At 41.6% G+C, this 12,624-nt stretch overlaps 2 protein-coding genes across 2 annotated transcripts in view; one reads left to right on the plus strand and one right to left on the minus strand.

The window, feature by feature from the left end:
• Nucleotides 1-5,963, minus strand: part of fem1b (fem-1 homolog b) — an 11,814-nt gene extending 5,851 nt beyond the window's left edge. Inside the window, exon 1 of the mRNA XM_037686045.1 lies at nucleotides 5,905-5,963. Within this exon, the coding sequence (XP_037541973.1) occupies nucleotides 5,905-5,963 (59 nt within the window). The remainder of the gene's footprint in view (nucleotides 1-5,904) is intronic.
• Nucleotides 1-12,624, plus strand: part of LOC119417984 (collagen alpha-1(XII) chain) — a gene marked incomplete in the record, with an annotated part of 211,081 nt that overhangs the window by 156,689 nt on the left and 41,768 nt on the right. Inside the window, 5 exon segments of the mRNA XM_037685231.1 lie at nucleotides 6,848-6,990; nucleotides 8,794-8,923; nucleotides 11,174-11,293; nucleotides 11,370-11,516; nucleotides 11,602-11,718. Of these exon segments, the coding sequence (XP_037541159.1) occupies nucleotides 6,848-6,990; nucleotides 8,794-8,923; nucleotides 11,174-11,293; nucleotides 11,370-11,516; nucleotides 11,602-11,718 (657 nt within the window).

The raw sequence follows: 12,624 nt of genomic DNA on the forward strand, positions 1-12,624 counted from the left end.
ACCACTTATGAACCTCTGAAAAGAGATCCAGGAAGTGGTTACAAGAAGAAGTTAATAGATTGCCTGAAAAATTTGGAGCAGGACAAGGCTATTGACCGTTTTCTGTACCACAGACTGTACCCAGGGGAGGCCACACCTAGTCTGTATGGTTTACCTAAAATCCACAAACAAGGTGTACCTTTAAGACCAATTGTTAGCATGATTAACTCTGTCACTTACAATGTTTCCAAATATCTGGCGTCTGTACTCATCCCTTTAGTTGGCAGCTCAGAACACCACATACAGAACACCATGGACTTTGTGGATAAGGTGAGGGATGTCATCATGGAGACTGATGAAACAATGGTCTCTTTTGATGTCACATCACTCTTTACGTGCATTCCTGTTGATGATGCAGTAGAGGTGGTCAGTTTAAGATTAAAATCAGACACCACTCTGAGCAGCAGGACCACACTTTCCACAGAACAACTGTGTCAACTCTTGAAACTGTGCCTGCAGTCAACCTACTTCACATATGGGGAGCAATATTATAGGCAGAAACATGGGTGTGCTATGGGGTCTCCAGTTTCTCCTATTGTTGCCAACCTGTACATGGAGGAGGTAGAAAAGAGAGCCTTGACGTCCTTTTCAGGGACACCACCAAGTCATTGGTTCAGGTATGTTGACGACACCTGGGTTAAAATCAAATCTCAGGAAGTCCAACATTTTACTGACCACATCAACTCTGTGGATAAATACATCAAGTTCACACGAGAAGATGTAAAAAATGGCAGGTTGGCTTTCTTGGACTGTGAGGTCTCAGTCTCTGATAGAGGACATTTGCAAACTGAGGTGTACCACAAACCCACCCACACAGACCAGTATTTGCAGTTTGACTCCCATCACCCTTTGGAGCACAAGTTAGGAGTCATCAGGACTCTGTACCACAGAGCAGACAGCGTCCCCACTAGCTCAGGAGCCAGGCAGAAGGAGAAATCCTACACAAGACAGGCTCTAGAGCAATGTGGATATCCTAACTGGGCCTTCCTGAAAGAAGAAACCCAAACTGGACTCCAGTCAGCCATCAGGTGAAAAGGAGGAACCCAGACCCAGACCAGTGGTCATTCCATATGTTGAGGGGGTATCAGAGAAACTGAGACGTTTATTTTCTAAACATAACGTCCCAGTGGCTTTTAAACCCCAAAATACATTAAAAACTGGTTCATCCCAAAGATCCAGTCCCCCGGCACAAACAGAGTAATGTTGTGTATGTTGTTCAGTGTCAAATTTGTAAACATGTCAGAATAATCCAAATAAGCTACAGAATCTGCCTTTTTTAATCAATAACTTTTATTAAAACTGTTCCGGATTCACATTGTTGGCTGTGTTCCTCCGGTGGCGGTACGTAAAACATTTTATTTACTTATATCACATACGGGCAGATGGGAGCTCCGTTGGTTGGACTGTTGCTCTCCAGGTAAGCACTAATGTGTGAATTTTCAGTTGATAGAATCTCAAAGTCAAAAAAGTCAAAGTCACTTTATTGTCAAAAACTGCAATATGTACAGGACATACACAGGATTGAAATTACATTACTCTCAGACCCCGGTGCAACAAAACCATTTAACATTACAACATTTAATAAACATAAGCATAAAATAAAATAATAAAAGTATGAAACGGTCTTAAATTGTACTATAACGGTATAATATTTTTTAGGTATATCTATAAAATAAAATGAAATGAAGTGAAGGTCCTGACATTGACACTTGTAGTAAGTGGCAAAGCAGCATATGAAGTGAATGTACACAATGTATGTATGAAGTCCTTGATATTGGTGTAGGTAAAGTGACATATGCAATAAGGCTAGTAATATATATATATATATATATATATATATATATATATATATATATATATATATATGTCAACGGTAGTGTAATATAAGCAGCAGTGTGAATATAAACAGTAGTGCAAATGTAAACAGCAGTATGAATATTAACAGTAGTATGAATATAAACAGTAGTATGAATATAAACAGTAGTATGAATATAAACAGTAGTTTGAATATGAACAGTAGTATGAATATTAACAGTAGTATGAATATGAACAGTAGTATGAATATTAACAGTAGTATGAATATTAACAGTAGTTTGAATATTAACAGTAGTATGAATATTAACAGTAGTATGAATATAAACAGTAGTTTGAATATGAACAGTAGTATGAATATTAACAGTAGTATGAATATTAACAGTAATATGAATATAAACAGTAGTATGAATATGTAATGAACATAATACCTGTGTCTGATATTATCCATAATTTAAACGGATTCTTTCATTTTTCTGGACTGAGTACTCTCGTGCCTTGAATGATTAAATATAGACGGAAACGTGTTTTAATTTCTGACTCGCCAACAACAGTGAGCCGTTTAATAAAAAACGATTTAAACACATCACACATTTACAATAATTGGCAGATTGATTACAATAACACGGCTTAATTAATGAGCTTTACAATGAGAAAATCATATGGCCATGATTTTCACTTGCAACTGAAATACAACAGACATTTCTGAAAATATCTGGATTAATTACTGGCAGATAGAAGCGTTTTAAAGATGGGAAATGAAGGAGTTTAAATGGAGAGGAAAAGATGGATGAAGATGTAGGTCTGTAGACCAGAACGACACGCTCCCTTGAAGCGCAGCTTAATCCACGGTACACTGGTAGTTGAAGATCGACTCTTTTACCTTTCTGAAGATATTTCAGTTCCGGCGTAAAGTTCCACTTCAAGCCACCTTTCAGCGTCTCCATAAGAACAGCTGTGTCCTCAGGAGTCGTGAGATCATCACAGAACAGACTTCTTCATTGTTCAGAGCGTTCGTCAAGTAGCCACAGCGAGACGTCGTGGCATCGACGGACTCTGGTCATCCCATTAGAAATTGCTCGAACTTCTGTTCTTCTGAACTTCTCGTTCGAGGTTCTCCCTGGAACTCTGGTTCTCTCTGGAACATTGTTCAGCTTGGAACTCTTGTTCTGCTCGGAACTTTGTTCTGCTTGGAACTAGGAAGTGTTGACCCTTTTAAAGAAGTCACTTCCGGTTCCTCTGAGAACTTCCTGATTGGTTGAAAGAACCAACAGGGGTGTGGTCTTAGTGACGTAAGAGGGTTATTACAAGTCAGAAAAACAGTGGGATGTTTTAAGAACAGATAGAGAAATGTTATGGCGAAATGAGAGACTTTTAGGAGCCGTTTTCCTTCTATCTGTCTGATAGAGATAAACATGACATTTCGTTCCAATAAACATGTTTTTGACCGTTCCTTCACTTTTGACCGATATCACAACTTGCTCATTTCAGACAGAAGATCAAAAAATGCATAATTACTCTTGTAACAGACATTAACTTGATTTCTACTTTGAATGAGGATTAAAAATCATTTATACTGTTTCACAGTTGATTTAAAGTGAGTAGTTCACTTCAACATTTAAAATGGTTTGAACTAAACACACTTTTGATTATCAAGACATTTGTAAAATAGTAATGATAATATGAAAGAGAGTGTTCTTTCAATTGATTAGTGCAGGACACTTAGAAAGTCTCTGGATGAGCTTAATTTGTATTTCTGGACTCAAATCAATGAAATAACAGTTCCTGTTCCAGGAAGGCTTTTTGACCTGAGGCTTAGTTCCCTACAAATATAAACAGTAGTGTGAATATGAACAGTAGTATGAATATAAACAGTAGTGTGAATATAAACAGTAGTGCAAATATAAACAGTAGTGTGAATATGAACAGTAGTATGAATATTAACAGTAGTATGAATATAAACAGTAGTATGAATATGAACAGTAGTATGAATATTAACAGTAGTATGAATATAAACAGTAGTATGAATATAAACAGTAGTATGAATATAAACAGTAGTATGAATATAAACAGTAGTATGAATATGAACAGTAGTTTGAATATTAACAGTAGTATGAATATTAACAGTAGTATGAATATCAGAATCAGAATAAACTTTATTGGAATTGCACCGAGGTACAACGCGAATATGTACGTACAGTCGTCCGAAAGATGGGCGGAGTGCACGAAGCTGCAACTTACAGTAGAGCGCGGCCATTTTATCCTTATCAGATAATAATCTTAGACAGGAAAAGGCGGAGAAACATGAGGGTAGATAGTGGTATTACAAAAAAAGATCTTTCACATCTTGTCCATCAGGACACGATTTGAGACATCAAAAAACTCTACCAGCAGCACAATTAAAACATGATTACATTTGCATTTGACATTAAGGTGTTGAGATTTGTCTATGAGCTTTTTATTCAGATCAGCCACAGTTTCTGAGGATGCTTTTTTCTGCCAGCAGTTCTGATAAGCTTGCACAGAAAGTTCTTGGTGTGGGGGGCAATAGATCAAGCTTTTGTCCTTGGGTACTCATGTCCCAGGCAAATTTTGATAGTCAGCCTGTCTCCGAGGCCATTGGGAGTCAGATTAGATAAGCTTAATTTTTGTTTTTCTTCAGGCAGACAGATTTTTTTTCTTCAGCCTTGAGTCCATCTGGGCGTTCTGGTTCCGAAAAAGCCTAATTGTGGAATTTCATTTCACTGATCCATGCTATGAGTCTCCTTCAAGGTTGAACCCACCACGCTGACGAGTCCCAGAAGCCGCAGGTGGTCTGCGATCCTCAATCGCCTCCACCTTACGGTTAAGCTTGTAAACCAGACGATTTAAAGTTCCCACAGCGAGGACCAGACCTTCACACTGACTTGGAAGCTTTTTCATGGCCAAAACTGCTCCCGCTGTCTTATTCAAAAGTCGATAAAACAGAGCCCCGCCGATGCCAAAAACCAGAGTCTCTGCTATCATAAATCCAAATATGTAAACGTCTTCAACATCCTCCTGAGACAGGACTGTAATGCACATCAATTGCCACACTCCCCAAGAATCCATGACGTACCCCACAGCGTGAGTCTCAGCTGGACACGCCGGTTCCCCAGGACCTTGTCGCTTTGATGAAAAAATCTTATCAATAGAGTTGAACGCCCACAATACCAAATCCATAATCTTCTTAATTTATGTTCGGGAGATGAGACCCAGGTGCTTCAGACAGACAGAGAGCAGAGCAGGAAGAAGGAAAACGGGGGAGGAGAAACAGAAGCTGCCACCTCGATGAGAGCCTGGGAGGAAAAAATATATATATATGAACACTAGTATGAATATGAACAGTAGTTTGAATATGAACACTAGTATGAATATGAACACTAGTATGAATATGAACAGTAGTTTGAATATGAACAGTAGTTTGAATATGAACAGTAGTGCAAATGTAAACAGTAGTGAAAATTGAATGAGCACTATTATTGGGCAGCTAATATTAGAGCTCTTTTACTCTGGATGGGTAAGGACACCCCTTCTCCCCATTGGGTGGCCTTGGAAAGGGCCTCAATCAGGTCCAGCTCCCTCTCTGCATTACTCTGCTCTCAGCTGCCCTTTAAACAATCAATATCAGCTTAATACTTCTAACCCAATTGTGATCTGGGCAGTTAAGATTTGGAACCAGTTCAGGAGGGCATTTAACTCTACAGTGTTATTGTTTTTGGCTCCTGTGTCAAATAATTATATGTTTACTCACTCAGTAGCTGATACAGCTTTAGTCACCTGGGTCTTGAGGGGAGTTCATTCACTGTGCGATCTCTATGTTGATGGTAGATTGGCCTCTTTTGAGCAGCTGGTACAGAAGTTTTATATTCACAAGTCGCAGTTTTTAGATATTTACAGCTGAGACATTTTGTGAGATCTAACTCTGACTGGTTTCCTTTGTACCCCTCTAAACATTTTGTGGCTAAGATTTTCGAGTGCAGGTCTGATTCTAAGGGGACCCTTAGTAAAATGTATACACTGTTCAGCTCATACCATGAGTTCAGTTTGGACTCCCTTAAGCTGAAATGGGAAGTGAACTTGGAGGAACCCATATCAGACTCAATCTGGAGAAGGATCATTAACAACATTAACTCGTCTTCAATCTGTCTGAGACATGCTGTAATCCAGTTCAAGGTGGTGCACAGGCTGCACTGGACCAAACAAGCTGTCCAAGATCAAGGCCGATCTGGACCCAGCATGCAGTCGTTGCAAACAAACTCCAGCTACACTCCTGCATACTTTCTAGACCTGTCCCAAACTGCAGATCTTTTGGCAATCTATTTTTGACACCTTCTCTGGAGTAGGTGACAAAACTATTCACCTATCACCATTCATTTCACTGTTCGAGGTGGTCCCTGTGGATATGTCCTTCAGTAAGAGTGAGAAGGATGTGATTGACTTTGGCTTCCTTGTGTCCAGGAGGCTAATTTTGTGCAATTGGAAGGACCCACACCCCCCAGCATATGTACATTGTTTAAGGGAGGTGATGTATCATATCTACTTGGAAAAAATAAGACATACAATGAAGGGCTCTGTAAAAAGATTTTAGGATGCGTGGCAGCCTTTTATGTTGTATGTTAAAAATATGTCTGTACCTGTTTAATTTGTTTATGTAATATATGTTTGACTGATCCAGTGTGGGAGGGATGGGGTGGGGGGTTCTATGTTGTTCTTTGTTTATATATTTTTTAAATAAAAAAACTAATCAAAACATTTTGTTAAAAAACTTTATAAATGAATGAATTGTATTTTATTGTTCTGCAGAGGAACATACTTCAGACTTTCATGTATTGTTATATACAGCAGTAAATTAAAAAGTATTGGTACCGAGAACACGTCCCTGTGGAACCTCATATTTTTACAGATTTTAATTGTCATCTTAAACAGGATGAAAACTCTTGGCAGTGATAATTTTTGGTGGGTTTTTGTGTTGCAGTGCCTCGTGCCGGCCCCAGGAACCTGCGGGTGTTTGATGCCACCACCAGCTCCCTGACCATCGGCTGGGACCACGCCGAGGGCCCCGTCAGGCAGTACAAGATCTCCTATGCTCCCATGACAGGAGACCCCATCACTGAGTTTGTGAGTTCATTTTTACAATAACAGTAATTACTGTCAACAACTCAAAAACTGCTGCTGGAGGAGGACCTTACAGTGATGCTTGTCAGGATTGTGAGCTCAAACTGGACAAGTCGGTCACTTTGTTTGAACAGCTGAGGTTGTTTAAGATGTGTCATAAATATAATTTTTAAAGTCAGGTGTAGTTTTAAACTCATTCCATATCCTGGATTTATTGAAACTGATAATTAGGACACAAAACATGAAGTTTTCTTTTTTCTTTTTTGGCAGAAATGGGCTTCTGTGGATTTGTGAAGTTAAACATTAAAATCTGTGTTTTTGTGTAATAAATTCCTGAGCTCGATAAATCTCCTTCCTGTTTATTCGCTCCATGTTTCATCAGTAATGAGGAGTAATTGTTGTTTTGGATAAACGTTCTGGGTAAGCTGTGCTGATGTTCAGTTCAAACTATGCAGTGAGCTCAGGTCCCAGGTTTCCCTCGCCTGCTTCGGCTCATGAATCAGCCGTTAGGCACCGCCTTGGTTTACTCTAACGCTATAACTGGGCTCATAATGATGTTATTAATAGTTGTGAAGAACCATTTGGAGCGGCGGTGGAGGACCGAGACGACCCAGCTGTGCTTCTCTGTGCTCGTTAGTCGTTCAGCCTGAGTCATTGAGAATCGGCCTCAAACTGTTTCCATCTGGACTCAAGAGGTCTGATCCAGTCCTACAGATGGACCTGACCCCATCACTTTTTGCTCAAATAAAAACTGACTTTGAGTTTTTTCCTTTAATATAGTTTCAGTCCCTCCAGGACGGGAGACAAACCTGTGACCTTCATGCTGTGAGGTGCCAATTCCAGCCACTGCTCCACTCTGCAGCTCTTTCTTTAATATGACCGCAACAAATAAATGTACAAAATTAGCTGCAAGTAGCTTCTCCACAAAGGACCCAAATTTCTAAAATAGCTTCATCTCCAGGGTCTACTACCTCTGATCTGTGGTTGGGTTGTGGAGGCAGCAGGTCCAGGGCAGGAACCCAGACTTCCATCTCCTCAGAGACCCTCTCCAGCTCTTCCCATGCAACCCTGAGGTGTTCCAGAGAGGATCTATAATCCTTACAAAGAGTTCTGGATCTGCCCCGGTGGTCTCCTCCCTGTAGGTCATGCCTAGAAAACCTTCAGATGGAGGTGTCTTGATCAGATGAACCTCCTCCACTGACTCCTTTAGATCCAGAAGAGCAGCAGCTCTACTCTGAGCACTTCCCAGATGATGGAGCTCATCCCCCTGACTCTAAGGCTGAGACCCCCCACCCTACAGAGGGAGCTCGTTTCAGCTGCTTGAATCCAGGATCTGGTTCTTTGAGTTATGATCCAAACCTCATGACCACCAGTTAGGGTTGGTATGTAGACAGACCAGTAAATCCAGAAATTTGTCTTTAGACTCAACTCTTTCTTCATCACGATCAACCAGAGCAACGTCCTCATTACTGAGGATGATGTCCTGATCCATGGATCCCTCTGTCCTACCATCACTCAGGACAAGATGCCCAGATACTTAATGTCCTCCACCTGAGGCAAAAACTCACTTCCCCCTGAGTAAGCAGGGCTTGAAGCAGCTCTGGACACAAAAATCCAACATGGCACCTTCCATAAGTCAGTCCCTGCTGGCCTTATCCTCAATTGGACAAGGCGGTTCATCCACTAGTATAACCGTCTGTGATCATTTTTATCTGTACGCCTCAGACACAAACCTCAGAGGTCAAAGTTCTCCTGAAAGATTTTCAGGATGTTCAGTCTTGAATCTTTTCCCGTTGTTGTTTTCAGACAGTGGTTCCAGGTAACAGAAACAACGCCATGTTGCAGAACCTGTTCCCAGACACTCCGTACAACATCACCGTGGAGGCCGTTTATGCCGAGGGGCCCGGAGGGTCTCTGAACGGGAACGGCCGCACAGGTGAGGACTGATCCAGGTGTCCCATTGGTCAGCAGACTACAGAACCTGCTGCAAATACACCTGTGATTCTGTCAACGCCCTGTCAAACTTCCTGTTACTGCCTTGTTGAACTTCCTGTTAACTTCCTGCTAACTTAATGTTAACTTCCGGTTTCCTTCCTGTTTCTGTCTTGTTAAACTTCCTGTTAACATGCTGTTAATGTCCTGCTAACTTAACGTTAACTTCCTGTGTCCTTCCCGTTACTGCCTTGTTAAACTTCCTGTTTCCTTCCTGTTACTGCCTTGTTAAACTTCCTGTTAACATTAACTTCCTGTTTCCTTCCTGTTACTACCTTGTTAAACTTCCTGTTAACTTAACATTAACTTCCTGTTTCCTTCCTGTTACTACCTTGTTAAACTTCCTATTTCCTTCCTGTTACCACCTTGTTAAACTTCCTGTTAACATTAACTTCCTGTTTCCTTCCTGTTACCACCTTGTTAAACTTCCTGTTAACGTTAACTTCCTGTTTCCTTCCTGTTACCACCTTGTTAAACTTCCTGTTAACTTAATGGTAACTGTCATTCCCTGATCTGTTACGGAAGCTGATCCGTAGCGTTGCTCATTTGCTCATGCACTTAAAAGAATACTTCCGGGTCGCACAGATCGCCGTTCAATATGATAGATTAAGGAAAATATACTGGTATAATTCCGTTTATGAATAAGAACCGTCTTAATTTAATTAGAAAAGTATGTGCTCTATCTTCGCCGATCTTCATGTTGCTAATTTACGCCACTCGTATTTCCGTTAAAATCATTGACATATTTACGTCATGGTTCAAATGATCTGCAGCTTCACCACTGAGCGGCGCTGTTTCATCATGGAAATAATTCATTCTGTATCTCGCAGGGTTTTTCTCACTCAGCCCAGGCTGGGGGGGGGGGGGGGGGGGGGGGGGGGGGGGGGGGGGGGGGGGGGGTCAGCTCTATTGCGTCGCAGCTTAACCAGTGAATTGTAACGGAAATACGAGTGGTGTAAATTAGCTTCCTGAAGATCGGTGCAGATAGAGCACGTACTTTTCTAAGTAAATGTAGACAGTTTTTTATTCATAAACAACGGTGATCTGTGTGACCTGGAAGTTCACTATGGATCGTGCTTCTGTAACAGATCGGGGAATGACAAGTAACTTTTTCATTCATTCAACCTTTATTTCTACAGGTTAGTCCCATTGAGCCTCCGGGGCTCATTTACAAGAGAGACCTGATTTCTTAACAAAGAGTGATGACAACAATGAAAAACAATGACAACAATAGACAGTCACAAAAGAGGCATACAAATTTAAATATTTTTTTTACAAATCAAAACAAAATAGCAACCAAAAGGACAGTCAAAAGGAAAAGTAGCGAAATGAAAACAACATCTACACTGTAGATTATAAGGCGATGTAGAAAACTAAAAACAGGAACATCTGCAGGAATTTACCAGATGTTTGAAGCCACTTAGAGAGGTCAAAGGTCGAGAGCTTCAGATCTTTTTACAAGATATTCCAGGAAACAGGAGCGGAGTAGGAGAAGGTCCTTTTGTCTAGTTCAGTCCTCACTGAGGGAACACTGCAGGTAATGATGTCCTGAGAGCGCACGCTGTAGCTGCACTCACACAGAGACATGTAGGAGGAGATGTATGAAGGCAGCAGACCAGGAAGTGATTTAAAGATGAAAATGTACCAGTGGGAGAGTCTGCGTGAAGTTAATGGTGACCAATTAACCAGTGAATACTGGGTGCAGTGGTGGGTACGGTAGTTACAGCCAGTTATGAATCTTAGTGCACCATGATAGACAGCATCCAACATCTGCAGCATCCAACATCTGCAGCATCCAACATCTGCAGCATCCAACATCTGCAGGGTTCTTGTAGGAGCGTTCATGTAAATAATGTCACCGTAATCAATGGAGGGAAGGAAAGTCACAGATACAAGGCGTTTCCTAACATTCAGAGTTAGACAGGATCTGTTTCTGAAAAAGAAACCCAGTTTAACTTTCAGTTTCTTTACTGGGTTTTTCATTTTATATAGAACGATTCTATGAAATGTTTCCATTTTAGAGAAATGTTTTAGAGAATCGTTTTAGAGAATCGATTGAAACTTCATCCAGTTTATGTTCACCATCAGGCTGAAAACCTGACTGGTGGAAAAAGCGCAGATCAACGGTCCCACAGATTCAGAAACAGAGAACAATGTGTCCAGATGATGTTGATGTGTCTCCTTTCTGTCGCAGTCGGCATGTTGAGCCCCAGAAACCTGCGGGTGTCAGACGAGTGGTACACCAGGTTCAGGGTGTCCTGGGAACCGGTCTCTTCTCCGGTTCAGGGCTACAGACTCATCTACTCCCCTAAAGGTGAGGGTCTCACTGACGCAGGCACCGTCAGCCCAAAGAAATGCACGTCTTTCTGAGTTTGTGTTGGTCTTTCCAGGCAAGGATCAGCCAATCAGCCTTTTTGTTGGTGACGTTAGCTCATTCACGCCCACCAACCTGCAGCCTGGAACCACCTACGACGTCAAAGTCCTGGCTCAGTACACCACAGGCATCAGTGCGCCGCTCATTGGGGAGGGGACCACACGTACGCTCCACTCGGCAGACTCGTGGCATTCAGAATGACAGGTGTGCTTCATTAAAGGCTTCTCTGATGTGTGTAATCACTCCAGTTTACCTGAACGTGACCGACATCGAGACCTACGACATCGGCCACGACAAGTTCTGCATCAAGTGGAGTCCTCACCGAGCGGCCACGTCGTACCGCATCAAACTGCACCCGCAGGACCGTGAGTCCACTCAACTTTTATTTTCCAGTTTCCATCAGTTTTCTCCTGATCATGCTGAGATCTTTAAAACTAAACTCTGCAAAGTTGTAACAAGTTTAAAATGATGACATTTAGATGTCTTCTTCTGCCTCATGGACCATCTGAGGATGAACGTTTAAAGTTTAGAGTAACACAAAACAGAAAAACAGTAATCAGAAGATTTGACATCATGAGGTCACTTTCTACAAAGATTTTTTTTTTTTATACAAGACGGTTTTGATGTTTGCAAAGATCTGACATGAGCAGGGAAATGTTCCTGACCATGTTCCCCCGTCACTCTAAAGTGCCTCCAAATTCTCCAAATCTCAGTTCAGTCAAGCACCGGTGCTTGTTCTGGACCAACAAGTCTATCTATGAAGGCTCCACCTCACAGCTTCTAAGCCTTGAAGATCTACTGCTGATGGATTAGAACCAGATACCACAGGAGACCTTCAGAGGTCCACATGAGACCTTCAGACGTCCACAAGAGACCTTCAGAGGTCCACATGAGACCTTCAGACGTCCACAGGAGACCTTCAGAGGTCCACAGGAAACGTACATGGGTCCAAAGGAGACCTTCAGAGGTCCACAAAAGACCTTCGGAGGACCATGGGAGACCCTCAAGCTTTGATGTTGGAACAGATTTATTAAACAAAATAAACTCTATGAAGTCAGGTCAATAACAGGTCAAAGGGCTATACCAGGTCACAGGTCTATACCAGGTCACAGGTCTATACCAGGTCACAGGTCTATAACAGGTCACAGGTCTATACCAGGTCACAGGTCTATAACAGGTCACAGGTCTATACCAGGTCACAGGTCAATAGTAGGTCACAGGTGTATACCAGGTCACAGGTCTATACCAGGTCACAGGTCTATACCAGGTCA

The sequence above is a fragment of the Nematolebias whitei genome, chromosome 12 (genome assembly GCF_014905685.2).
Source record: "Nematolebias whitei isolate Nwh7 chromosome 12, NemWhi1, whole genome shotgun sequence".
NCBI classification, from domain to species: Eukaryota; Metazoa; Chordata; class Actinopteri; order Cyprinodontiformes; family Rivulidae; genus Nematolebias; species Nematolebias whitei.